We start from the raw sequence: 27,993 nt of genomic DNA on the forward strand, positions 1-27,993 counted from the left end.
ATTGCGTCTACAGCTTAGCTTTAATATTTGCAGTTTGTAAAATTTGCCAAATCGCCAAATTTTCTCGTTATACGTATACGTAGTTCACTGTACGTCTAAATGGCATGCAAGAGAGCATTTGATTATTATCTACGAAGATTCACTCATTGCCCCATTCTGAATTGAAATGGAGTGAACACAAGCAGACTCCAGTGTATATAAATTACAGGCTAGGGCTCAGAACAGTGAAGATCTCAATATTAATTGTTATATCGCCTAGAGAAATACACACCTATGGATCCATCTTACATGAGACGTCAACGCTAACAGCTACAATGTACTACTTGACGCACCAATGGGAGGACATACAATAAGTATTTCACTCAGGAATGTAGCCCAATAGAAGCCTACAGCGGTTGTAGATGTAATTCACATGTAGATGATGGTCAATGATAACTTAAGCTATAAATGTAATTAAAATCAGGTGAACACATGCAGATAGTGATAGTCCATGGTCAAAGTGTAGATCTAGCTTGAGTCAGACAATGAAAGGTTACAGCATTCTCTTAGACCTGATCCTGCTAGTAAGCTGCACTGCAGGGAAGAGTTTCGTGCAGCCAGAGAGGCAAATAAAGTGCCCTGCTGTCAATCAGCCATGTGAGATAACGTTTCGAGTGTCATACACCACCACACTGGTACCAAACTTGTTTATACCTGGCGTAGGTTTTCTTGACTTAGGAACACCTGTATCTCTCAACAGCAGTGGAGGCTACGAATTCGACTATGGCTCTTCACAAGCTGCACGAACGCGATTCCAACCCATCGATGGTGATGGCATTTCAAGAAGGCCCCTCTACGTAATCAATCAACAATTTCCTGGGCCTACAGTTGTCGGCTACACTAACCAGACAGTAAGGATTAGAGTGATTAATGCTCTACACACTCAAGCTCTTTCCATGCATTGGCACGGTATGCATCAGATTGGAACCCCACACATGGATGGTGCTGCGTACATAACACAATGTCCAATTCTACCAAACAATGAGTTCACCTACGAGTTTCAGCTGTTTCCAGAAGGAACGTTTTGGTATCATGCCCACCTTGGATCCGAGCGCTCAAACGGACTTTATGGAGCTCTAATTGTTGTACCACCAAAGCCAAGCCCAACTAACTTTATTGACATGCTTGGAGCTCATACTATACTTCTTGATGAGTGGTTCACTGTCAACTCCGAGGAGGTGCAACAGTCACCTATATTCTCCCCAGATCCAATAAATCCAAACGCACCATACCGCACAAACCCAGTACCAACTTATGATCGAACCGCCAGTAATTTCCCATTTAACGGAGGAGTAATTAACGGTGCTGGCTGGAGGTACACTGCTGACAGTGCCAGCTGCAGACGCTTAGCTAATACTACGCTACCGTCATTTGAGGTCACCCAAGGAAATAGGTACAGGTTTCGGGTGATAGGATCCCAAGCTAACCAAAACATGCGTATCTCAATTCAAGGTCATGGCCTAAAGCTGCTTGCAACTGATGGTTCTAATACAAAAACTCCAGATTCATTGCCCCAGGAAGTAGACTACATTATTGTGAATGTGGCAGAAAGATATGACTTCATTGTGGAAGCTAACCAAGCTATTGACAATTATGTTATCATGGCCGAATCAATGGAAATCCCAAGTGAATTAGAAAGCCGTGGCTATTGTGTTAAAGCTCATAGAGCCTATGCAGTACTACGTTATGAAGGAGCCCCATCTACATTACCAGAGGATTTTGACTCTCAGTACAACCCATCGGAACGCTGCAACAGTACTAAGCAATGTTATGCCATCAACTGTCCGTTCATGGATTACCCTGACAATGTATTCACTACATGCATAAACTTTAATCAATTGGAGTTAGAGAATTCTCTACCAGTACCAAACAATGATGTTGGGGATACAGTGTTTCTAAACTTTCACGAAGCTGGAGCTGCAATAAATACCCGATCCTTAGCAAATCCACCATCCCCAATTTTATCCCAGGAAAATGATATTGATGAAGGTTCATTTTGCGAGTACAGTCAAGATTTGTCACGTGACAATCGAGGGACTTGTTTACACACATACACTGCAACTACTGAAACAGTTGAAATGGTGTTGAGTAACGTAGGTGGCAGCCACTTTTCCGCACATCCTGTCCATATTCACGGTCATTACTTTCATGTGCTACACGTTGGCTACCCAAGCTACAATGCTACAACGGGAACAATCATCGCAAGAAATCAAGATCTCAATTGTGCCACCAACGATGGACTTTGCGATAAGGGTGTATCATGGTCTGCAGGAGCCCCACCCCCATCATCTTGTCTCGAGTCCGGCACTTGCCCTCTAAAGGACACGATAACTATTCCCAGTGGTGGGTACGTAAGGGTGCGATTTACTCGCAACAATCCAGGCTGGTGGATGCTCCATTGTCATATTGAGACCCACTTTTAATTTGGAATGGCCATGGTCATCAACACTACATCTGCCCCAGGAAATGTTCAGATACCTGACAACTTCCCCCGCTGTGGGCACTTCAACTCTGCCACCTCTTCTACCCAACCCACTACTCAACCCACTGAAAAAGAAGATACTACCTACCAGAATGCAACAATTGGTCTAGCTATTGTATGTGGTGCTTTGCTCCTAATGCTCATAATCGTGACTAGCGTTTTGGTTTTTACATGTGTTAAGCAGAAGAAACAAACTGCAACTGAGAAAGCTGCGACTGAGAGAGTGTTTCTAGCTCCACAGGAGGAAAACGCTAAAGAACGTGAACAAGTTCTATAGATTTTGTTCTAAAAATTGCCTTATGCATGGGCAAACAGAAAATTAAATGTGAAAAAGTGTTTCTAGTTTCAGTAAAGAACATGAACTTATGATTTTATTGTATAGAAAATTGTTTAACCATGTCTTATGGGCAAACAAATTATTATTATAACCAAGGGAGTATTGATCAGATCCCATAAAAATTTCTTGCTGGAAACCATTTGAACCTCATATTGGTATTGTGCAGTTGAGTATAATAAGCCCATAATTATAGGCAGTGCCATGTATACATGTATATTATAATTATAATGAAAGCACCGCAGGTGCTGATGCCTCGGTGGATATGCCAAAGCTACGTAACATAAAGCTACTAATAGCTTTTATACACATGATGAACGCGTTTTTGCATTGAACTCAAAGAGTGGGTAATGATCGACCATGATTGTTTGTTAAAAACGATCGATGCCAAGTGTAAATTTAATGGCTGCCATCAAGCGCTAGCAGAGCCTTGCAGCTCTCTTTTCACTCTTGCAGCTACCAATAGGTAGCGTTCTAGTGCAGGGCTAACTACTAAGTAGAGTATAGCAACACTCGGGAAACAAGTTTGGCTACGTGCTAAAAAGAAAAAAATCCACGAATTAAAATCCAAGAAAACATGACTAGAAGCCTATAGAAACTCTTACTTGCACTTGATTCATCCTTGAGCAGCTGTAGCAGTCTACACACACACACACACACACACACACACACACACACACACACACACACACACACACACACACACACACACACACACACACACACACACACACACACACACACACACACACACACACACACACACACACACACACACACACACACACTACCGTATACCTCGCTTGCGCATGCGCACCCAGGCATAATAACCTGCTATATACGGTATTCAATTCCTGAGATCTACTGACTACACATTATTATAGCTATACAGTATACAGTAGACTCTCGTTAATCTGGTCACCCTTGAGACAGTAGCTTGGCTGGAATAGCGAGGTGGTTGTATTTCAGAAAATAGCCGCGGCTAAAAAACGATCTTACCTTGAATCTAATGACTAATTTTGCGGTTCTGTCTCGAGGATAATGAATAATTCTGCTCTCTATTTCCAATTTTATCTACCAAATCACACCCAAAGCGTCATATCCGGCTGTAATAAATGTATAAAATTACCTAGTTTGGGGCACCCAGTATACGGAATAGCGAGTGGCCGTACTTCAGGGTGAGTTTTGTGCACTAAACATCTAGCTAGCAATCCATGCGCATGCCAAACCAAATAGCCGGTATATCGAGGTGGCCGTACTTCAGAGAGCCAGAATAGCGAGAGTCTACTGTATATAGATACACAAAGCATCGTGTTTATACTGCTACAACACAACAGCACATAACTAGCCAGATCAAGACTGCTCCCTTAAAGAGCCCTGAAAACAGACCACATGCATGCAGCACTGATTACTTCACCCAACAATTCAGGATAATTATATTCAAGCCTGCATAGTCATGCAGTCATAAACTGGAACAAACTGATTTGGCGTCTTGTGGCTCCTACGTCAATGACATTGCGTCTACAGCTTAGCTTTAATATTTGCAGTTGTAAAATTTGCCAAATCGCCAAATTTTCTCGTTATACGTATACGTAGCTCACTGTATGTCTAAATGGCATGCAAGAGAGCATTCAATTATTGTCTACGAAGATTCACTCATTGCCCCATTCTGAATTGGAATGGAGTGAACACAAGCAGACTCCAGTGTATATAAATTACAGGCTAGGGCTCAGAACAGTGAAGATCTCAATATTAATTGTTATATCGCCTAGAGAAATACACACCTATGGATCCATCTTACATGAGACGTCAACGCTAACAGCTACAATGTACTACTTGACGCACCAATGGGAGGACATACAATAAGTATTTCACTCAGGAATGCAGCCCAATAGAAGCCTATAGCTGTTGTAGACGTAATTCACATGTAGATGATGGTCAATGATAACTTAAGCTATGAATGTAATTAAAATCAGGTGAACACATGCAGATATAGATAGTGATAGTCCATGGTCAAAGTACGTGTAGATCTAGCTTGAGTCAGACAATGAAAGGTTACAGCATTCTCTTAGACCTGATCCTGCTAGTAAGCTGCACTGCAGGGAAGAGTTTCGTGCAGCCAGAGAGGCAAATAAAGTGCCCTGCTGTCAATCAGCCATGTGAGATAACGTTTCGAGTGTCATACACCACCACACTGGTAGCAAACTCGCTTATACCTGGCGTAGATTTTCTTGACTTCGGAACACCTGTATCTCTCAACAGCAGTGGAGGCTACGAATTCGACTATGGCTCTTCACGAGTTGCACGAACGCGACTCCAACCCATCAATGGTGATGGCATTTCAAGAAGGCCCCTCTACGTAATCAATCAACAATTTCCTGGGCCTACAGTTGTCGGCTACACTAACCAGACAGTAAGGATTAGAGTGATTAATGCTCTACACACTCAAGCTCTTTCCATGCATTGGCACGGTATGCATCAGATTGGAACCCCACACATGGATGGTGCTGCGTACATAACACAATGTCCAATTCTACCAAACAATGAGTTCACCTACGAGTTTCAGCTGTTTCCAGAAGGAACGTTTTGGTATCATGCCCACCTTGGATCAGAACGCTCAAACGGACTTTATGGAGCTTTAATTGTTGTACCACCAGAGCCAAGCCCAACTAACTTTATTGACATGCTTGGAGCTCATACTATACTTCTTGATGAGTGGTTCACTGTCAACTCCGAGGAGGTGCAACAGTCACCTATATTCTCCCCAGATCCATTAAATCCAAACGCACCATACCGCACAAACCCAATACGAACTTATGATGGTACCCATGCCAGTAATTTCCCATTTAACGGAGGAGTAATTAACGGTGCTGGCTGGAGGTACACTGCTGACAGTGCCAGCTGCAGACGCTTAGCTAATACTACGCTACCGTCATTTGAGGTCACCCAAGGAAATAGGTACAGGTTTCGGGTGATAGGATCCCAAGCTAACCAAAACATGCGTATCTCAATTCAAGGTCATGGCCTAAAGCTGCTTGCAACTGACGGTTCTAATACAAAAACTCCAGATTCATTGCCCCAGGAAGTAGACTACATTATTGTGAATGTGGCAGAAAGATATGACTTCATTGTGGAAGCTAACCAAGCTATTGACAATTATGTTATTATGGCCGAATCAATGGAAATCCCAAGTGAATTAGAAAGCCGTGGCTATTGTGTTAAAGCTCATAGAGCCTATGCAGTACTACGTTATGAAGGAGCCCCATCTACATTACCAGAGGATTTTGACTCTCAGTACAACCCACCGGAACGCTGCAACAGCACTAAGGAATGTTATGCCATCAACTGTCCGTTCATGGATTACCCTGACAATGTATTCACTACATGCATAAACTTTGATCAATTGGAGTTAGACAATCCGCTACCAGTACCAAACAATGATGTTGGCGATACAGTGTTTCTAAACTTTTACGAATCACAAATAAGGATTGCTGCATTAAATTCTCGATTCTTCGTAAATCCACCATCCCCGATTTTATCACAGGAAAATGATATTGATGAAGGTTCGTTTTGTGAGTACAGTCAAGATTTATCAGTTGACTACCAATATAGTTGTTTACACAAATACACTGCAACTACTGAAACAGTTGAAATGGTGTTGAGTAACGTAGCTGACAGTAAATTTTCCTCGCACCCTGTCCACATTCACGGTCATTACTTTCATGTACTACACGTTGGCTACCCAAGCTACAACGCTACAACGGGAAAGATCATCGCAAGGAACCAGGATCTCAATTGTGCCTCCAACGATGGATTTTGCGATAAGGGTGTGTCATGGTCTTCAGGAGCCCCACCCCCATCTTCTTGTCTCGAGTCCGGTACTTGCCCTCTAAAGGACACGATAACTATTCCCAGTGGTGGGTACGTAAGGGTGCGATTTGCTCGCAATAATCCAGGCTGGTGGCTGCTCCATTGTCATATTGAAACTCACTTTTTAGATGGAATGGTCATTGTCATCAATGCTACATCTGCCCCAGGAAATATTCAGATACCTGACAACTTCCCCCGCTGTGGGCACTTCAGCTCCTCTACCCAACCCACTACTCAACCCACTGAAAAAGAAGACACTACATGTAACTGCCAGAACTCAACGATTGGTCTAGCTATTGTTTGCGGTGCTTTGCTGCTAATGCTCATAATCGTGACTAGCGTTTTGGTATTAATGTGTTTGTGGTTTGATGCTTGTGGTTTGAAGCAGAAGAAGCAAGCTGAGACTGACAAAGTGTTTCTAGTTCCACAGGAAAATGATAAAGAACATGAACAAGTTCTATAGATCTATGTTAAAAAATGTCGTATCCAGAAAATTTAATATTTTATAACCGAGAGTATTGATTTGATAGTGATGAAGTTAATTCAATTGCGATATTCAAAAGACATTCATGGTAACACTTATTGTAAGTTGTCTGGAAACCAGAACTGTAATTGTTGTTTCCTAAGGTGGTCTAAGGTGAATTCTGGTGGGTTTAGGGTTGCCTTTGAAAACATTTTATATTTGTCCATACATACTCAGTCATGCGCATACGTACATTTTCTCTAGCAGGGAGATATCCCCCTTTCCCCCTGTATGATGATTAATATTGCTTTCGCTGAATTAACGCACACAAAAGTATACACTACCTGAAAAATTATCGTCTCATACAGACATAATGTGAAGTTGTGTATTCTTAAATTGTGTAAAGCAAATATTATAGATAACTGGGGTAATGTATAGTTATATATTCCTGCATGATAGGAACTGGCTAGCTACAGCATACATGTATATAGATACAAAAAGCATCATCAACGTTTATCCTACAACACAACAGCACATAATATTATAACTAGCCAGATCAATACCACTCCATTAAAAGAAAAGACTGCACTAATTACTTACTTAAATCCGCAAAAACGTCTCTAATAATCAACCCACAAAAGTTTATACCCTCGAAATATACCCGCTGTACGGTAGCTTTATTCCTTGTGTTGCTATTCCGTAAGTCCTTAACACATACGCACCACACACACGCACCACACTCCACACACGTACCTTATTAAGAGCATTCTCCCTCTGTCTCCTGGTCTTGGCTCTGGCCCTCCATGCTAGGTACACAAGGAGCTCTGGTATCCGCAGCAGGTCCAGTCCAGTCCGCACAAACACAGCGATGATTGCATAACTCACAAAGAAAGCCCCGTTGTTGGGGAGGAACACACACCTGGAGGGAAGAAATAATTATTGTTGATTTAGTAGCAAGAAATATTGTCCTTCATGAATCCTGAGCCGTTTTGCTTGCTACATATATATTATTTGTTACGCTTAGATAACACAATTTCAATGCAAAATACAGGACATACTGTAGTCTAGATTGAATGGCTGTCTCCCCGTCCAGTGCCAGTTCCGCCAGCGCACTCAGACTGTGTGTGTGAGTGTGTCGATGTGAGTGAGTACAACAGACACCACTCTATCATTGCATATTAATTAAGACTATACATGTACATATTTAGGAAACAGAATGTAAGAGTGACTGAGTGCAGTGAAGGAGTGTGCCATACGTATTATACGTATACGTACCTGGTCATTCCAATTGAGGGCAGTATAATCACCATCAGCACTAAGAAGATGTACGTCTTTCTCATGATGGTCTGCTCGCGAAATGACCTGTGAGAAGAAGGAGCAAGTATATTGTACACCTAAATTAGTACACTGCAGAACAACGGTGAGAATAATCATAAGCCGTTGATAAATAAAGCGCAGTATATAGGATAGGGGGCACATGTAAAGTGCATCGTGAAATTCTATCCTCAAAGAATAGAACCTACTAATCCACATTTTATACCTAACCCATATCTATTAAGCAATAGAGTACAATTATAAACACACACTTTAAATGTGCCATCAGATAAAGCAACCTCTGTATATATGCAGAGGAGGTACGACAACATCATGTGCGTGTACTGTGGAATGTCAATTAACGTGCAGCAAAGATGTTGATGGTGGGCATGACCGTTATCATTCAGATCACACCCACAGTACTTTTCACTGCTGTTAATTGAAATTCCATAGTCCACGCACGTGATGTTGTCGTACCTCCTTTGTATAATATGTAGTAATCATGTATAATAATGTGGCATACTTCAATTACTGTTACAGTACACCACCCCATACATGGTCCAGTGAGCCTCAAGGTAGCTGGTCCGGGAGACAATGAGGGGGAGGAGGGAGGAACAGAGGAGGAGGAGAAGCGTGGAGACAGAGATTTTGGCCAGTTCTCCACCAAACGCTGTGTGGAGGTCCTGAGAGAATAAGCTGTTAGTTTTTGTCGCATTGCAACCGTTGAGCAATTACAGCTGGAACAGACAGACAGACACACACACACACAGTCAGCTTTACTGTATCCCTCGTGCGGCTACGCCTCGAGGCATAAAAACCAAAGAATTGACTGTACATGCAACGTCAATAATTATCATTACTAGTTTAGTATATTGGGGGTGTTTTACAGAACTCTTTATAACGTACATTACTCGTACAGAATGATGTAAAAACTGTCGTTCTTAATAACAATTAAACAGTGAATTTATTCAACTAGCTGCCACACATGCTTCGATGGTCAGTCAGTCAGTGCAAACTCACTGGGATATCTGTGTTGTTGGAGATGTTGACAAAGTAAGTTCTTATCTCGTCAATACTGGCAATGATCACAGGGGGCGTCGTGAAGAAGAACAGAAACACAAACAAGACTGGGAGGGGGGGAGGGGTATCATAATGTCATGTGTGTATAATGTCATGTCGTTTACTTACTAATATTGATTAGCAGCCACCTCATCCACCAGATAACATACGGCATTGAGAGGTTGCTCCTGCAAAGAATATGGATACAAATATGAAAACACCGTGCATGGATGCTGATGCCTCGGTGGAAGCTTTTACGACATGAATATAATTACTATTACGGGGCGTAATAGTTAATCCATGACAATAGTTTTTGTTTTAGCTCAAAGCTATTGATAATCTGCATTACTGCATTGCAACAGTATAGAGCAGTTTCAGCAATAATCTGACATTCACACTACTGTAATACCTTGCTCACACATTGCGCACCGAAGTACAATAGCTCGAATGTTGAAAGATAAAGTTCAGTTTATTTGCAACATACATGCATAAACACTTTATGACATTTATAGATCTACATGTTCCTAATCAATACATCACTTAGTTGCCAATATAGGTGCTATTAGTGGAGTGTATTCATCTGGATTTATTAAACGATCTGGAACGCTGTTCTCATCAATCGAAATCCGGCTTTTCGAGACATTGGTGAAGATGTAAAATCGGCAACATTTGATGAATGAGACGATCAATTTCCATGAAACATAGCACACAAAGTAAGCACAAGGTACACCAATTGAAATGTACAATACCACCTTCGATACGTTATCGTACGCACGAATGTAGACATAAATACCCATTGTGAGGCCAAAGTATAACCACAAAAAAGAGTCAAGGGTGTTGTACTTGTCAATTCGATATGGACGCATAATAGCAACCACTGTAGACATTATGCAAGCTAGAAATTGATAAAAGAGAGAATAGTGTGACCCATTGATCGAAGACACCAACACAATTCTCAACAAAAGGTAGAGTCCAGCAAACCAGCGATAGTCTCTTGTACCTGGGGTAGTGCCATTCTTGAAACAACCCTGAACTATGTTAGCCATCTCGTGAAGTAAGGTACACCTGATTCTACAACAGAAAAGACATCTCTGGAAAATACGAATCTGATAGAACAAGATAAAAACAGTTGGGATAAAAACCATGGTAATGAGTACAAAGACAGAAATACCAAAATAAACAGCATAGTAGTTATTTGAGCTCACGCCATAAATACTTGCGTTATAGTACAATCTATATGTTTGGTTTCCATACTTGTCCAAAACAGGCACTTTCTGTAGCAGATAAAGTGAAATAGAACTGAATTTACAATACGAAAGTAGTATAAAAGTAGCAAAGGCATTCACAACAGATCCTTTCAACTCCCAACTCCTACGACACCGTGCAAAACATTTATGAAATGGTTTCCAACAAATCACAAATATCTTAAATCCTTTGTTATGCATTGTTATGCACAAGTAAACAGCGACAGTGAAAAATATCGGGTAAAGCGCTATAATATATTCCAATGCCAACACAGTGAGCATGCTCACATCAGGGCCAATACAAAATGATGGAATTAGAAAGTTAAAAAAGTCCAAACTGAAAATTCCATAGATGCCTGCAACAAAATCTACAACGACATTATAGGAACCATTGGCTAAAGAAATAGGATTGTTGCTGAAGACAGTGGTGATAATTTGGGCAGCCAATACAAATCCATTCAAGGCAGGAGATGCTACATTAATACGTAAAGCAATGACCAGCACACAAAACACTGTCGATGGAATAATAAACCTGACAAAAAAGAGAATCCATCCATAAGGATAAACCAAACACTCTTTACACTCTCTGTAGTACGAGAAGACAGCTGGTCCCAGTCCTGGTTGGCAATGACTACACAGTACTCCAGTGCGATTCAGAGGCCCACACATCATCTCATTCAGTTGAGACACATCAGATGGCACAGTACAAATCTGCCCAATTAAACTATTTTTGCCAGCGTATGGACATTGGCCAAAGTGTTCGATATTGTTATCACTGTCGTAAGTGAGGCAATGACCAGCCGTTATCGTAGTTTTGTTTAGTAACTGATAGCAATTAAGTAAATTTTTCTTCTCTATGCCACACTCACACTCATCTGATCCAGCTGTCTTATGGAACCAACTGGGACAACTTCTACTTCTCACTGTTGTTAACAGCAGTGTAGCTATAATGAGACTCATAAAAGCAGTCATCATTGTACTTACTCTAACCAAGAGCCCACAAAACTAATGGGCTAAGTAGCAACTCCAACACAATTAACAAACACTGAATGTAAATGTACTTAAAATTGAAACTTTCATTAGACTGAATAAACAACAATAACATGATAATATGCCTTACTAGAGTAGGAATCACATATATACAATGATTTCACTTTCAATCGAAATTGTCTCTTACGCATGCAACATCAGGTGGTGGGTTTGTGGTGATTAATAGAACAGCAGAAAATTGTTATAATAGGTAATCAATTATAGAGTAATAAAACATTATTATTAAACAGCTAAGGTATTTATCAGATCTTTGAATGGTTTAGGTTTCCTGATATGTTAGAACCCTGTTATGTGGGTCTTATTATGTTTACAGTATCTAGTATAATATTTAGGTTACACTTTTGATAGATTACCATATAGCGGGTAATTTGTTGGTGCAAATTTTCGTACGAACGACCTATTTAAGTACTTTTAATTTTCGTACAGCTCGGGATAGTGACGTTGAATCTATTGCGGTCGTAGTTTTAATTTTCGTATGATGCTCTTCAGTATGAAATAATTTACGAACATTTCCACCATACAAAAATAACCCGCTATACGGTAGCTTTAAAATTTCTTAGTAAGTTTACAAATAATATTCCATTGTGTTGAGATAACACTGCACATTCTATCGTTTTGATTACATCACAATTGCTACCCACAAATCAATGACGCTTTAATTTCCAACAAGAATTAAGAGGGGAGTACATATGTACATCTCTAGAAAACTAAACTACCGTATAGTGGGTATATTTCAAGGGTATAAATGTTCGTGGTTTTTGCTGATTAAGCACATACTGCGAACATTTATACCCACGAATTTAATATCGCATGCATGCATGCTGCTATTCCGCGAAAATCTTTCTAAATGGCTTTCCGCAAAAGTTTATACCCTCAAAATATACCCGCTATACGGTATCTGTGTACGCGCACTCTTAATGCAGCTTGTAGTTAACTGAGCATCAAATTTAGCCCATTTATTTCTTGAAACCTAAGCTATACTGTAACCAAAAGTGTATCTAAATATCGGTACATTTATAGACACTGTGACATAATTATAAAACCCATAAAATTAAGGATTGTCAGGAAACCTAAACCATTATCTGAGACCTTAGCCATTCAACGCGAGTGTTCCACTATAACCATTTTCTGCTGTTCTTATTAACTACCACAAACCCATCACCTGATGTTGAATGGAAAGACGTATTGTAGCTTATTCATTCACCTACATACATGTAATGGTGTCAGCCATTTCTTATGAATCATAAGTTTAATACTCACATTTGTGGAAATCTAAGCTGAAAGCACTGTGCATACATGTATGTACGTAGCTGAAACACACACACACACAGCCAGCTTTACCGCAGAGGAGGATAATTGGGTAACAAGGTCTTAGTTACTTCTTTAACAATCACATTAATCTTCTTTTGGTACCTCCGATCCATACATGTGCGTGCAATCAGTGTGATTGGTGATACCAATTTCAAAGTCTGTAAGAAGATTTTAATGACTATCCTCCTCTGGCTTTACCTATGCCTCCTTAAGGCTACGCCCTGAGGGATAGCATCTTAAGAGTTATATTACGTACAGAGCGCTAAAGAGGTACTGATCAGAGTATAGTGGTTAAACAATGGCATCCCATCCAATCACTATAATATAAAAGTGTCCCCTAGAGGCCTAGCTGTGTTGAGACTCACCAGTTGATGTCCAGAGGAAAGGGAGCCATGCTGACCCACCACCACCGTGCATTAACACTGTTGTACATCGATGAGTGGGGGCGGGGTCTACAAGGCTTGTACGACGTGTAGAAACTGTACCAGAGGAAGCACTTTGAGACAGGTATATAACATAATAATAATTATTATGCATACACGTACATAGTTCAGTATTTCCAAGAGGGGCAAAATACTTAAATTCCAAATTTTTAGGGGCACCATATCCTAACTTTATCGTACCGTCGATGCAAATTACAAAGATAACTTTGTATTTAAATCCAAAAACATCCAAACTTTTGTCGAGGCCATATATTTTTGGCTACTTTGTCATTGACAGCATGCTATTACTCGACAAGTAATTGTCATTGACGACGTGCAATTACTGGACCGGATGTGATACGGGATTAATTGCTGTACACATTCCAGTGCACTAATAGCACATTACACGATTAATGTTGAACAAGAATAACCTACTACGTACTCCTAGAACGACCCAACTATCGTATATAAATTAGTATTCTAGACTCCTTGTTCCACACAACGCACTCACTCTCTTGCATCCTGCTCTCTCTTAAAGGTGATGAAGGCAATGCCCATTTTCTTGTGGTTACGGACACGCCTCTTCTCAGCCTTCACACTGGCCTTTAGTTGACTGTACTCTCCCTCTAAATATGCCCGAGCATCAGTCTGTGAAGAATTGAAGGAATATGAATTACAGCAATAAACACGGAATCTGTGGAATATAGAAACTTGTACTGCAAGAGTCCATACAGTCTGACAATTTCACTCACCTCAAATCTGTCTGTGCAACAGAAGAGCTTCCTCCAGCCAAGTTGCACTGTCTCCCTGATGCCCAATTCACTGCGGATACTGTCCACCTCTTCCATCCTCACAGTCACTTTCTGTCTGTGATGGTGAGAGAAGGTATAATTATAATCAGAGTTTCTGAGTAAGAAAGTCTATTATATCCCCTAGCTGATGTGTGCTTATTACCTATTTTCTACGGGAAAGATTTAGGCCAGATGATAAGCCCGTCTACTCACAGTTTGTTTGAGAGGTTGCTGATTTCTGTCACGTCATAGGCCATCTGGATATCACTGACTGGGGAGTTGGGAAGGGCTTCCCTGTGGGTGTGTTGTGTGTGTGTGTGTGTGTGTGTGTGTGTGTGTGTGTGTGTGCATGTGTGTGTGTGTGTGTGTGTGTGTGTGTGTGTGTGTGTGCGCGTGTGTGTGCGTGTAGAAGAAAGAAAAGGGGGAGAGGGTATGAGTAGTTGTACACTGTATGTGAAGATAGTGTTAGCCTCATCCATATTGATAAAAAAAGACCGGGGAATGATAGGACATGTAATAAAATGATAATGTTTTGCAACTAACTGCAAGTGCTGCATGAGGTCTTCTCGGTGGATGAGAGGTGGAATCCATTCGACCATCACTGTGTGGTTGGACTGGGTGAAAAATTAATTAATATTCATGTTTTGATGTGGACACCCTTAAGGAGTTATACAGCTAAGCTGGTAGGTCATACGGCAAAGCTACACTTATACAATGTAGGAGACACTCAATACTACATTATGCATTTCTGGTACTCACATAATCCTGCTGCAGCTTCCCGAGTCTCAGAGAGAAGTGCACCATGAACACAACGGCCAGACAGAGGTAGACCAGAGAGAAAGCCGTGTGTACCCACAAAACACCTGACCTGGGGAGAGAGAAGGATATTGATATTGTGTCTGTGTTATGCATACTTAATTGCTATTGTCATTATGTATTGTGGGATGTTACAAACATTTCCTTATAAACCATACTAAACTATACCTAATGCCCAATCAGGAATCCATCATACAGTACAGTACGTGCAATAACTCACTCTGAGGGTACGTTGCTGATGGTGGTCCTGGGGAAGACGTCTTTGCTGCTGCCCAGACCTCCTGCAGTGTAGTTAATTGGCAGGATCACCCCCAGTGAGAGAAAGCTGACAACAGTGAGAAGAAGAACCAGGTAGAGCTCCAGCCTAAGATAAACGCTGGCGTCTGGTCCACAGCGACTACGAATGTCTGACAACCTGAGGGAAAAATATGATTGGTACTCAATGTGTCGGGAATTCAAGTTGGCAATCCTCAATCTCAATTCTCACAAAATGTTGCCTCTGTAGCTGTGTGAGATCTGTGCTCGTATACGTACTTTAATTTCCAGAAGAAGTTTACTATCCACGTATACCAGTGCTAAATATAAAAAAGTCAGATCATCATTGCAAGGGTATTAGCAGTTGCATGTACCTTGTCTTCGTAGAGCAGAGTGGACCAGGATTTTGATCTGGCATCAAACGATCCAACTAGTTTTTCTTTCTGGCGGTTGTACATAGCTGTTATCCACCTGTCAGGTGGAAGGTACAGAGTTACATATGAACTTTAAGTGTGATCGGTTGACCCGGAAACTTTGACAGCTTTTGCAAATTATATTTGCTCCGTAGACTGAGCGTACAGATTGATAGTAGTACCAATGGGGTATATAATTAACATGCCACATGATCCATAATTTGTTTACAACCAGAACACGACTAATGATTTTAGATATAAAGCCTTTAACCACAATGATGTGCAAACAGGTCCATATGGTAAAGAAAAGTGATGTCATGTGTTATCTTAAATGTTCACGTGTTCACGCTCTCCACACATTAGTGATGAAAGAACGAACATACATGAACAGATAGAACAATGACACAGAGAAGCTCATTATTCATCACATGTGAACAAACACTATGTACTATTGACTGCATTCACCCTTAATACAAGCTAGGATACTATTGTAAATTCAGATTATAGATATGAACGGACTACTAGTCTGATGGCACAACAGGAATTTCGACTCTGCTGTACTTCGAAAAAGGGCACTCACTGTTTGCTGGTGGCTAGTCCAGCCCTAGTGTAGTCTGGTGCACAGCATCGCATGATCAGAAACAATAGAAGTTGAGCCTGTGGGGAATGTACGTATGTGTGTTGTGTGTGAGGGAGGAACAACAAAGTAGATTTTCCTAACGTCTTTCATGATAATTTATGAGTCGCTAAAACTAACATTTTCATCAAGTAGATCTATGCAATAATTAGTCCGTAAGCACTTGCACTTTTATTTTGACTCAGACTCACCACCCAGGCGGCTGCTGCCAGTCCTAATAGCTGCACTATCTTGTTATCATTCATGTCCAGGAGAGGATTTCTACTGCAAGAGTTAGTTGAGCTGTTTCCCACCAAATCAACTGACCACCCCATGTTAGATGGGTAGTAGGCACTCACTCTCTTCCCAGTTAATGTGATGTTAAGATCTATGAGCTAATGATGCTATGATCGCAAAATCTTGAAGGTCAATGCAGAGCTTTTGAAGCTGAATCAGCACTCTCTGTCTTTTGTTCTAGGTCCAGAGTTCGTTCATGGTGGGGGACATGGCGTGCTTTGATGTCCCGAGGCTCTTAGTAACCCGCGTTTCAAATTTCGTATTCTTATAGCTGCTGCTGTTTCCTGTGAGAGACCAAGCCATTCTCACCAAGAGTAAGTTTGCAAATTGGTGAAGCCATGAAAGCCTGGGCTGGTGCAACGTACGGCTTCCTAGCTCCCCCACAGAGCTCTGAGCCCCACCCTCATCCGGATGGATCCCGATACAGTGCCTCCTTTCCTGTGAAGGTGAGTTTGCTTATCACAGGGTGATGATTTTGAGTGAGTGTATCTCTACTGTGTACTGTCTTAGCATACATCAATCAGTACAGTGGATGGAATTGTTGCATTACAAGTCACAAGAGGAGATGTTTGGCAAATAGTCTGCTCTCTTTTAGCTCTTAGCTTGTATAATTTAATATGTCTACCATTATCGGGCCAATTACAAGCTATTAAAGAGCTAAAGGGCAGTCACACAGCAAGCCCTTCACGTAGTTTTAGAACTTGATTACTGTATATTTTCCCCCAGTACCTCGGATCAGGACCAGTGCAGCACTACACCGACTATGAGGGCTGTCTACAAACGATGAACAAACTGTTCTCCTCCCACCAGCTGAACAACAAACGGAGACTGAGGAGGAGGTCAAATGAGGACAAGTGTGAGCTTTTCCTCACTTTCACCCCCAAAAGACTCTTCATTGTCAATAAAGACACACAGGTATGAATGAGTACAGGTTACATAGTTATTTCAACGACGCTAACTGCAATATTAGAATGTTCGTTTCTATTTAGGTTCTAGAGGAGATGTGCAAATTAGAGGCAGTGTATCTGGTTCACCCCCATCCCACCAAAGACAGACTATTCGGAGTGCTCACTGACAACTGGATGTCTGGCACTCTTCACTGTTCTGCTTATCTCACCATTGACAACACAACGGTGAGTGATTTTTCTACTAGCCAGTCTTAAGCTGATCGAACCACGAATTTATATGTGGCTGTAATTAAGAATATTATATACATGCCACAGTGGTGTTTCTTCATTACGTTATTGCTAAGTTGAGCAAGAATTTTCTTTTCAATAGGGCAGTGATGTCCTCTACGGTTTTAGAAAAGCCTGCCGTATCTGGACAGATCTCCACCAGCCCTCTGAAGAAACTTCTTCGAGTGAGCCAGCCCCCTCCTCGGCCATATCAAGCATGCCCAGTGGAGATTACGACAGATTAGAAGCAAAGACACCACCAGAACTCAGCGTTTCTTACTCTGATTCCAATTGCAAGAAGAAACTAAATCAAGCGAGTACTAACTTATCTAAACTCACGAAGCTGACTGCTGCACTGAGCGACTTGAGATCACTCAATTTAACTGATGGTGCACAATCATCTTTGACGTCATCACAATTCACCTCCCAGTCAAGCCAAGACAGTACTGAATCTAGAATTGCTGAGTTACAACCCCTTTTGTTTGGCCAAGACAGCACTATCACTGGATCAACAAGCTTCGATTTGGGTGGAGAGAACACAAGTTCAACTGAGTCCAGAACGTTGTCATTAAGGAGAGTGTCATTTGCTCCCAGTGTGGTCACTTCAGAGACCACTGTCCCCAGCAAGACTACACTTGGTTCAAAACTCAAAAACAATATGCGAAGTATGGTAGTCGGTAATCAGAGCACTTCATCATCAGGTTATCCACGGCTTTCCCCTCGCGAGTACCCCCCACCACTATCACCTGACTCTAGTGCCCATACATCACAAATCCCGCAGTCCCTTCTCAAAGTTGACCCCCCCAGTTGTGCCGACTTGATAGACTTCAGTGCTAGTGCTGAATCTTCGCTCAAGACAGTCAATACAGAGTCTGGATGTACACTCGGAAGTGATACCAATAGCCTGTCACTGTTCCAAACTCTCTCTCAGGATTCCATTCAGAACATAGAAAGACCCACCAGCATGCCAGCCATCTTCATACAAACAGAGCCTGAAAGTAAGACTGATAGGAGCAAAAATACTCTTTCACTAATAAAATCCCAATTGGCAGCTCAAGGGCTATCTGAAAGTACAATGAGCGACTCTGACTCATTGATGAGCGTGAGTTCCACTAGCTCTTCATGTATCACCTCGAGTGATTGCTCTTCATTGGAACAGTCTTTATCCAATCTGAGGGAAATGGCGGTTGATACCTCGGCATTGCATCGCTCTATACACCAAATACCTAGTGACACAAACAGCAATTGGACTGGCACTAGCGATTTTTCACTTCCAATGTCACAAAATGCCCCCAAACCACTGAACGTTGGATCCTCCACCAGCACTGTGAGCTCAAGTATCATGGACACATCTACCAAAAAAGCTTCTCCACAGCCTAGACCTTCATGTGCTCTTGAAACTTCTCCCCCCGGACCATCTCGTGTGCAAAGTGAGAGTGCATTGGCCAAACTCTTCAACGATTACACTACTGATTCATCTGATTCATTTCTCAGCGAAATCATGTTTACAACACTCTTCAAGGAACTAGAATCATCCTCAAGTGGTGGACTCAGTTCTTCAGGCTCCAGTGCAAGTGAAGTAACGCTGGCAAAACTATTTAAAGACTTGGCTAATCAAACATCACGAGTATCTAGCCAATTCAGTACACTTGGGAGGCTTATGTGTGGCAGCTCAGACTCAAGCAGTGACACAACCCTTGCAAAAAGGCTCTTCGAGCAAAAAGCAAAGCAGTTGTCAACTACTGTTAGTAGCGATGCCTCATCCAACAAGCCCTTCACTAGCGAATCATCATTGGGCACTGAAAATTCAAGCCTTGATTTCATGGCTAGTGCCTCCAGGGAAGGTACATCGTCAACTACTGTTAGTAGCGAAGCCTCATCCAACAAGCCCTTCACTAGTAAATCATCATTGGGCACTGAAAATGCAAGCCGCCTGAATCTCACAGCTAGTGCCTCCAGGGGAGGTACGTCATCAACTACTGTTAGTAGCGAGGCCTCATCCAAGCCCTTCACTAGCGAATCATCATTGGGCACTGAAAGTGCAAGCCTCGACCTCACAGCTAGTATCTCAAGCGGAGGTACATTACCAAATCTTTTCAAGGAGGATTCCAACTCACTGAATGCTACTACATCAAGCGAACCAGCAATCACAATGGAGCGTGGCAGCAACACAACTACTACATCAAATATCAGCAGCCAGGGAACTAATTTCAGGAAATGGAGTGGTTTTAACTCAAGTCAGTCATCATCCCTCACCGAGCCGGATATATCCCTTCCAACAGCTTTGGTATCCCTGACACGATCAGCACTGTGTACATCTTTCACTGTTACAGAATCCAACGTTATTGATTTGCCTTCACTAATGGAGACACTCAGGCACGTCACCAGTTTGCTGGCTAGTTCACATGCCATACTGGATCTCTCTCTGTCTACACTCAGAGAGAAGCTTGCATCCCAGCCATCCGGTGTCTGTGTGTGTACATGTCAAAAACGAAGCCAGAAGGAAGAGAAAAAAGATATTGGTCAGAATCAAGAGGATACCAGTTTGAGTCAATCTGAACCCGTATTGTTGAAAAGCCAATAGCCATAATCAGAACTGAATTGGTGTAGCATAAACATTGTATTTAACCATTCATTTTGATCTACATGTATTGCTGTACATGTGTATTTGAGATTTTCATCAATCAGACTACAATTTTGAGCTATACATGTTGTACTGATTCTCAACCTGCATGGTTTTCAAAGACGGGTGCATGTTAGTCATGATCATCAAATTAATAAGAATTATTCACAGAATGCATGTATAGTGGGGGATGAAAAATTAATACAGTATCAAAAATATTTATGTCATGCCAAACTCTTCTTTGCAACTAGATTGTGTCAAATTAACAGTACAGTATGTGGGTGGGTGAACTAATCACGTCAATAAAACACAAAAATAATAGAACTAGTCAGTTTAGTTTTTCACGCTGAATTACTCCGATTATTGTTATTCTGGATTTGTCGTTTTGGAGTTTCTTCTGAATCGTTAGCTGCCTCTGCAAAAATACAAACCAGCGTAAATACATGTTATTAGTTATTATAGTGCTACACATGATGCAATCATAAATACACGTAATGTGCATGTGTGGTGGCTTCAAGGATCATTGTGATTGAGAACACAGTATAATTATACAAAGCAACTTTATTCTCAGTTACCAAATCCATTCCCCTAGAGGACCTTTGCAGACATTGTTATGTTCCCAAGAATGGTATGCAATTACTACTCTAAGCTGACCACACGCAGCAGGGCCAGCAGCAGTGTAATGGCCTCTATTGTCAGAGCAGCTTCTCATCATACGACCACAAGAGCCAGTGTATGTTTTATTGGTGCCATCACACCTGACTTAAAAATACATTAAATTGAAAAAGAGAACTCGGTATCATGCAGAAGTGCTATTGTTAAGAAGAAACCAGAGGTGAATATTTTGTTACCCCCAGAGAATTGTCTCATTGAGGTGTTTTAGCTTGACGAAATTAAATTATGTACAGTAAGTCATTTAGTTAAGCTATAGGTGCCAAATTTCAGCTGCTAATAGACGGCCAGAAGTCAGCTATAGGTCTAGTGGACACAAGACTGATAGCCACAATTTCGTAAGCATACCTCAAAGCGCTTACAGGTATGCTGTGGTTGAGCTAAAAAAGAATTTCTGTGCTCCTATGAATCAAGATTGTGAGACCAACGTAATTATTGCAGAAGCCACAAATTCGTCACGGCCAGGTAATCTACAGCCCAACATTCCACTAATTATATGCACTTGAGCAGGTGTTGAAGCAATTTTAGCGACCTCTCAGACATTCTGACGCCATGGAGACTAATTATAGTCAGACTGCCACAAAAGGGTGAAACAATAGTAAAAGTGGGTGAACTTTGGTGATGTTACACTTAAACCCATACGTACATGTGCATGGGTAAAGCACAAGAGTAAAGAATTAACGGCCCTCATTATCAATAATATTCTTTCCATTCTCACGCTGAGCTCCTACAAACTCATAATATGTCCCCTCACCAGCTACCACAAATTACTAAAGCACTATGCAATTAAAGCCACATATGGTACACAGCAGACAAAATCATCCCCTAATGAACGTATACGTTACATACATGTAACAGCTCACATCCTAATTATTCCTGGGAATAAAACTGTTACGTTGGTATTCCTAGTTCGGAACCTAGTTTCAAAATACCATGAAGTACCACAAGATGTCAAGCGTGACACATGCTGCTTCTATGGTATCTGGAGACAGCCTAAGACGTATGTGGATAGAAATGCACATTTACTCATTTCCCACAGAATATATTCAACCACTAACTATTTCCCCACCAAAAGTTGTATAATAGCTCCCAACACCCATTGAACCATGCAATCGTGGTCAGTAACCTTCAACAGAGAATTAGGTCATGACTACAAGAAGACCACTAAAGAAAGCCACAAGTTCCTGACTAAGCAAAGAGATCCGGAGTGAGCTGTATCAGCTAGGGCACATGTACAGGTTTGTTTACTATACTCATTGTATTGTTTACATACGGTGTAATACGAATTTTAGCAAACACAAAGGGATTATTAAACACTATTTAATCAGCACACAATTGAATAAGAACATGCTACCTCTTAGTGCGGCTTATTGATGACAGCTATGGAGTTTTATCCTCCTGTATGATTTGATCTGACAGTTACAGTTAATCAGAATCTATGCACACATGTACTAAGCATGCATGCATGCAGTGTGTATTTTGTGTATATTTACTAACTATTAATTTAACCGATGCTTTGACGTCTGGAAACAATCCATCTAAAGCCTTTCATGTGAGCAGATAATCGAATTTGAGGGAGCTAGTAATCCATTAAGAACATGAGAACGGTCGGAGACTGCGGTATAGGTGGTCCCCGTAGCTAGGCTAGTAGCACAGAATTGAGTTAGCACAAACCGCACAATTACTAGGTGGTGGTTGTACTATGTCTTCTTTTTATTAGGCAAGCTTATGTAACTTAATAGTGTCAGTATCACATTAGCCTCGGAGTCGAGGCTAGTATCACATGCAATGTTACCGATGAAGCATAAATTCAATGTAGCTACGTACATGTCTATGTATAGAATTGATGTCTTATCGAATTAAATGCATTCTAGGAGGCAGCTGTGCTTGGGGTTGTGTTATAAGTGGGTGGCATGTACCGACATGCCGATAGAATGCTATCGACAGACAAAATTGGTTTGTAATTTACAGACACCCAATCCAATTAATGGTCAGCTCACAAATGCACACACTAAGTACCTAGCTGTCACGAAACCACAAGCTTAACACAACCAAGGATACAGTCGCAGAGCTAGGGGGAGGAAGGAATGACTACTTGATGTGTGGTAATAATTGAGGCTACGCTACACAATAGAGCCAACACACAGAAACCACTTTGCCGCATATTGAAGCCCCAAATGACTAGTCTTTCCCCACAAGTAGATACCTATGAACTAAATTAACAACATGGCTTCTCAATTCCGTTTCCCAAAGTATCCGTACAAATATTACGCAACTAGTGAGTTAGTTGTTCACTACTCCAACAATACTTGTTTCTTGTAAATACAATATTGAGGCAAAGTACCTCACATTCCACCTCCACCTCAGGCCAAAATTAGCGACCTCTAAGATGAGTACAAGCCCTTTAACACGGATAATTCAATGACCACAAACAATTCAAAGGTTAATGGTACAGATCCTTGAAGCCATCAATGGAACAATCACGTACACATTGCAAGATCATCTTACTTACCTTGACAGTTTTTTTCTCTGGTATTGATACACTGTGGTAGATGTGTGAAATCCACTTCTTTGATATTTTGGTTCGATCCATATCGCCACGTACAACCTAATGACTCACACACACAAGTGAGCTGGGCAGGGAATGTAAATACAATTTTTGTTGTCGCATCGTTTTTAATCTCAAAGCCAGAGTTGCAGTCAATGGTGATAATTGAGCTGTTTGTGACATTTCTATTTGTGTAGACAACGCTTCCATTTGAGGGTGCCGACATAGGCTTACAAGCTGTGGAGGGAGATAAATAAATGATTAGCAAATTAAAAAACGACCACAAAAAAGCAGAAATTTTGTTATAGACGTGGTCATGGTGTCTTAGCAGTATGTTGCTAACTTAATTAGCCAGCCAACTAGCTCAACGAATCATGTCAAGTTAAAACACGTCAAATTGCCCGCAGAGATCTGATCTAATAGTCCATTGAAGCCTAAATACAAGTATCAAGTGTCACGGAAGCCTAAGGAGAGGAGCAAACATTTGTTGTTGTGTGGACGTCATCTTTTAATGTGGCTGTGAGCAAAGAGCTCTAGTCTACATAGCAGACCCATAATGAAGTGTGTGGTGTGCAGATCAAGAGAGTGTTGCCATGTAGACAACATTCCCATGGCAGCAGTAAACAATGAAAATGATCAAAGCAAACAAAATTACAGATCTGGCATGAGTCACTTACACATTGTAATTACAATCAATTTCTCACTTGCGAGTAATACATGTACATGTATACACTTTAGTGCTAATTGTACACACAAACACTGCATCTAATACCGCTTCTACTCGCTCACACGCACACACACACACACACACACACACAGACAGGCATTAACACTGGAGGGACTTCAAGCACTTATTCAAGTACAAACTGTCGTAATAGTTATATAATATAGCTTCTTGTTGTTAAGTGATTGTCTATGGATTCTATTATAACCGTGGTAACATACGAAGTAGTATGGATTCTTTAAAGCAATGCTAATGTGTCTCAAATTATTCCTTCAAATCCTCAGTTACGGTCTTTGAAGTAACCGTACAAAAATAGTGACGGGTAAATTAATCATTCGTATGCATTCACAAGCTGGCCACAAACTGAAGTCTGCTCTTACGTACGTACTGATGCAATATTTACACAAGTCAGACGAGTTTATTAGAAAGTATTACTCAAGGATTCATAGTTTCAAGCAGACTCAATCTGAGCCTAACACCAATGGTAGGGGGAGAGGAAGTGAAAATGAAATAGGTAATACACTATGGACTACTCTATATAACAGTCCTAATCCCTCGATGTCACAACACCACCCCAGAGTACAGGCTCACACAACAGTCTGCACGATAAGCATATACGTAGGCTATGTAGGTGCACCCACAGTGACATGGTGGAGGCCTTTATCACAGAATACCAGTTTTTTAACATTCTCTTCATGTCTGTGCTCAAAATGGTAGTTAGACTCACAATTGTATTTGTTACTTCAGTCAGAATTACATCTACTGGCCCGTTTATAGAGACGAAGCAATAGCTTGGCTATTGAAGGCCTACAGCTGCCACAGTAAACTGGGTATGGGTGCGCCATCTGTTCGAGCTAATTTGTGGTTCTCCAGTTCCGTACTTACAACATGATGACATACTGCAGCTATTTAACAGTGGGTCTCACACAACTTAAACTGACAAGTGCTCTACAAGGAACACTAATTAAAGAAGCTGGATTGTAATTCATAGGCAAGTTTTGACTATCAAAGATACATGTAAGTGTGAGACAACGAACGTGTGTATATTTAATGTCATCACAACTCACCATTTTGTGTGCACGTTAGATGGCTCTCTGATAATTTAATATTTTTCCCAAGGCAATTCCATTGACGTAGAAAGCATATGTTGTCATAGAAATGTCCGTCAGTGCCGCAAACTGTCTGCTTTCTTCTCTCAGTGCAATTTTTAAAGCAAACTGGTTTTGGCTTGGTAGTTGAGTCTAGGGAGTGAGATATTAGAGGTTAGGACTATACTGCCTTAAAAGCACTGCTTTGATAATCACAACACAACTAACAGTTACTGCACTGACTTAGCTGTCATACATCTCTTATTGCTATTGAGTAATTTCAAACTTTGGAAACATGTGACTAATGACTAAACTATGACCTTATTACAGCCTTACAAAGTTCGTACCACCGACAACTATTCCTGGTTACTTCCTGGACTAGCCAGCAAGAATTTACTGTTTCACAGCTGCGTGAAATTAGAAAATTAGCAAGCTTTAAGGCTTTAATCCCCTAAATACCCCATACACAAAACCTGAATGCTGAAGTCCTGAAAGTTAAACAAGATTAATATGACAGCAGCCACGCAATTATAAATTATTTATTTAATATAGCAAAGAAGGGACGGTAGATTGACTTACTAATGCACACATGTACTCCAACCAACTCCGTGCAGTCAAGCCCCTCCTCGCAGTCCCCATGCACACCTCCACAGCTCTCATATTCCACTCTCGGTACTATGTGAAAAATGACAAAAGTAACAAAAATCGAAGCTGATGACACTCCACCATGCAATTGCCACTTTTGGCACAACAATCATTTTCAGTTTTCAATGCAGCTGCATGACTGTATAAGTACACAATTATTATGATGGGATGGGGACATATAATTGGGACATTAAAGGTAACCACACATTGTCAACATGTTAGGTGGTTGAACCATATATGTTTGGCAGGTTACATCACCCAGCAATCAATTCCTTGTTGTATGCATCAATTTGCAAGCATGCTAGAGTTAACTGTATAGATATTCTTTTTTGTAAATTGTGGAACTCTCTACCTAGCACTGTTGTATTATGTAGTAGTTTTCTCAATAGTTTTAAAGTAGCGCTCCAATCTCACCTTATGCCTTATTGACCTCTCATTTCTAGCAGTATTTTTATTTTGTGTTTTTATTTGTGTTATGGGAAGCACCCTTGAGAGGCCTAGCAGCCTATTGTGCTACCCTTTCCTTTGCTGGATAAATATCATTCAATTCATCAATCAATCAATCACTCATGATCAGCAATCAATTCCTTGTTGTATGCTAGTCATGCAGTGAGAATCATACTGCAATAATTATGTTTAATAATACGTAACATCCAATGATCTTAACACTACTGCATACATTATACATGACGTACAAGACAAAATATGATTATGGGTGCTGATTAGCTTAAGCACATTTTTAATGGCTTTCTATCAACTTGTTTACAAAGCTTTGGGAGATTGGATAAGGTATTCTCTAACAAGCATGATATCATGTATTTAATAACAACAAATCATTCAGTGTTTGAATTGCATACACGTTACTGCTTGGTAGCTACTATAATATACATGTATGTATACAAGTTCATGTATAAGTTCATATTGCATGCACGTTACTGCTTGGTAGCCACGTACTATATATATGTACATGTATAAGTTCATATACGAATTGCATGCACATTACTGCTTGGTAGCCAGTTCGTGTAAGTTCATATATGAATTGCATGACTATAATAATTATACATGTTCATATAAATTCATATGCACATTATACTGCTTGGTATAACCATGCATGCACTACATGTACATGTTCATGTAAGTTCATATACGAATTGCATGCTTGGTAGCCAGTTTTCATGAAGTATAAGGGAATGTCTTATAGTTAGCGAAGAGCATAGCAAAAATTACCACTATTACACTCACCAGCTTTTGAACATATTCCAGTGACATTTCCTCCGTCGGAATATATTTTGCGGTCTGCACTGCAACGCAATCCATGCATACATTCTCCGTTTATTCCATATGTTCCTCCACATTCCTCTCCCAGGCCTTTAGCACAGGTCTGGCAATGTCGACAAGGCTCATCTACCATCCCATGCGGACACAAGCACTTCATTTCTTCTTCCGTTTTACAATTCGAATCAGCATAGTTTAGGGGACAACAAAAATTTCCATCCACAATAGAATACTTGCTGTTGAGGACTGGCACAGGTTGGTCTCCTTCTCTGTAGTCACAGGCTGCTACTGGTACACACAGAGCATTGGAAAGACATAAAGAAAGTACTAGTACCACTCTGGCGTACATGGTGCAAGGTTTCATTGCTTAGACTAGCAGTTACTGTATAGTGGTGCTTGTGGGCCATGGTAACTGTTTTATAAAGGCTGTGTGTTGCAGGGCTTCAGTGTGAGAGTGAAGCTTGTGG

The 27,993-nt window shown here is 40.9% G+C and overlaps 6 protein-coding genes and 1 long non-coding RNA gene across 7 annotated transcripts in view; 4 read left to right on the forward strand and 3 right to left on the reverse strand.

The window, feature by feature from the left end:
* Nucleotides 1–16,959, reverse strand: part of LOC135341435 (calcium permeable stress-gated cation channel 1-like) — a 34,933-nt gene extending 17,974 nt beyond the window's left edge. The window contains exons 1-17 of the mRNA XM_064537990.1: nt 16,692–16,959; nt 16,444–16,520; nt 15,825–15,921; nt 15,730–15,770; nt 15,416–15,610; nt 15,139–15,247; nt 14,923–14,993; nt 14,593–14,673; nt 14,341–14,455; nt 14,100–14,236; nt 13,532–13,645; nt 9,691–9,749; nt 9,523–9,629; nt 9,058–9,185; nt 8,464–8,550; nt 8,247–8,306; nt 7,942–8,107 (exon numbers count right to left, since the gene is read on the reverse strand). Coding sequence (XP_064394060.1) covers nt 7,942–8,107; nt 8,247–8,306; nt 8,464–8,550; nt 9,058–9,185; nt 9,523–9,629; nt 9,691–9,749; nt 13,532–13,645; nt 14,100–14,236; nt 14,341–14,455; nt 14,593–14,673; nt 14,923–14,993; nt 15,139–15,247; nt 15,416–15,610; nt 15,730–15,770; nt 15,825–15,921; nt 16,444–16,520; nt 16,692–16,814 — 1,767 coding nt within the window. The 5' untranslated portion in view covers nt 16,815–16,959. The remainder of the gene's footprint in view (nt 1–7,941; nt 8,108–8,246; nt 8,307–8,463; nt 8,551–9,057; nt 9,186–9,522; nt 9,630–9,690; nt 9,750–13,531; nt 13,646–14,099; nt 14,237–14,340; nt 14,456–14,592; nt 14,674–14,922; nt 14,994–15,138; nt 15,248–15,415; nt 15,611–15,729; nt 15,771–15,824; nt 15,922–16,443; nt 16,521–16,691) is intronic.
* On the forward strand, nt 477–2,894 carry LOC135341442 (uncharacterized). Its single transcript, XM_064537999.1, has one exon. The coding sequence runs from the start codon at nt 525–527 to the stop codon at nt 2,460–2,462; it is 1,938 nt and encodes a 645-aa protein (XP_064394069.1). The 5' UTR covers nt 477–524; the 3' UTR covers nt 2,463–2,894.
* Nucleotides 4,822–7,295, forward strand: LOC135341436 (uncharacterized). The gene has a single exon (XM_064537991.1). It carries the CDS (start codon nt 4,903–4,905, stop codon nt 7,186–7,188), a length of 2,286 nt encoding a protein of 761 aa, XP_064394061.1. The 5' UTR covers nt 4,822–4,902; the 3' UTR covers nt 7,189–7,295.
* On the reverse strand, nt 10,020–11,922 carry LOC135341445 (uncharacterized). The gene has a single exon (XM_064538001.1). It carries the CDS (start codon nt 11,778–11,780, stop codon nt 10,098–10,100), a length of 1,683 nt encoding a protein of 560 aa, XP_064394071.1. The 5' UTR covers nt 11,781–11,922; the 3' UTR covers nt 10,020–10,097.
* Nucleotides 16,960–17,032: 73 nt separating the features above from the next.
* LOC135341434 (mucin-2-like) lies at nt 17,033–20,656 on the forward strand. The gene is made up of 4 exons (XM_064537989.1): nt 17,033–17,222; nt 17,503–17,691; nt 17,766–17,909; nt 18,055–20,656. The coding sequence occupies exons 1-4, from the start codon at nt 17,115–17,117 to the stop codon at nt 20,533–20,535; spliced, it is 2,922 nt and encodes a 973-aa protein (XP_064394059.1). The 5' UTR covers nt 17,033–17,114; the 3' UTR covers nt 20,536–20,656.
* A 61-nt stretch (nt 20,657–20,717) lies between these two features.
* LOC135341449 (uncharacterized) lies at nt 20,718–27,934 on the reverse strand. Its single transcript, XM_064538007.1, has 5 exons — nt 27,494–27,934; nt 26,186–26,281; nt 25,586–25,759; nt 23,759–24,031; nt 20,718–20,989 (listed from the first exon to the last, which is right to left on the reverse strand). The coding sequence occupies exons 1-5, from the start codon at nt 27,888–27,890 to the stop codon at nt 20,916–20,918; spliced, it is 1,014 nt and encodes a 337-aa protein (XP_064394077.1). The 5' UTR covers nt 27,891–27,934; the 3' UTR covers nt 20,718–20,915.
* Nucleotides 22,346–24,831, forward strand: LOC135341459 (uncharacterized). Its single transcript, XR_010396567.1, has 2 exons — nt 22,346–22,484; nt 24,614–24,831. It is a non-coding gene; the product is annotated as an uncharacterized LOC135341459 (long non-coding RNA).
* Nucleotides 27,935–27,993: the final 59 nt, after the last annotated feature.

This window comes from Halichondria panicea, chromosome 9 (assembly GCF_963675165.1).
Source record: "Halichondria panicea chromosome 9, odHalPani1.1, whole genome shotgun sequence".
Lineage (NCBI taxonomy): Eukaryota > Metazoa > Porifera > Demospongiae > Suberitida > Halichondriidae > Halichondria > Halichondria panicea.

Bases quoted from the DNA above. Each gene is read 5' to 3' on its own strand.
- LOC135341442 (XM_064537999.1), top strand. From the start codon at position 525: ATGAAAGGTTACAGCATTCTCTTAGACCTGATCCTGCTAGTAAGCTGC.
- LOC135341436 (XM_064537991.1), top strand. From the start codon at position 4,903: ATGAAAGGTTACAGCATTCTCTTAGACCTGATCCTGCTAGTAAGCTGC.
- LOC135341445 (XM_064538001.1), bottom strand. From the start codon at position 11,780: ATGATGACTGCTTTTATGAGTCTCATTATAGCTACACTGCTGTTAACA.
- LOC135341434 (XM_064537989.1), top strand. From the start codon at position 17,115: ATGAAAGCCTGGGCTGGTGCAACGTACGGCTTCCTAGCTCCCCCACAG. The intron at 17,692-17,765 runs GTATGAATGAGT...GTTTCTATTTAG, and splicing joins TTGTCAATAAAGACACACAG to GTTCTAGAGGAGATGTGCAA. The intron at 17,910-18,054 runs GTGAGTGATTTT...TCTTTTCAATAG, and splicing joins TCACCATTGACAACACAACG to GGCAGTGATGTCCTCTACGG.
- LOC135341449 (XM_064538007.1), bottom strand. From the start codon at position 27,890: ATGAAACCTTGCACCATGTACGCCAGAGTGGTACTAGTACTTTCTTTA. The intron at 24,032-25,585 runs GTGAGTTGTGAT...CTCCCTCCACAG, and splicing joins TCTAACGTGCACACAAAATG to CTTGTAAGCCTATGTCGGCA. The intron at 20,990-23,758 runs GTAAGTAAGATG...GTATTTTTGCAG, and splicing joins CAGAGAAAAAAACTGTCAAG to AGGCAGCTAACGATTCAGAA.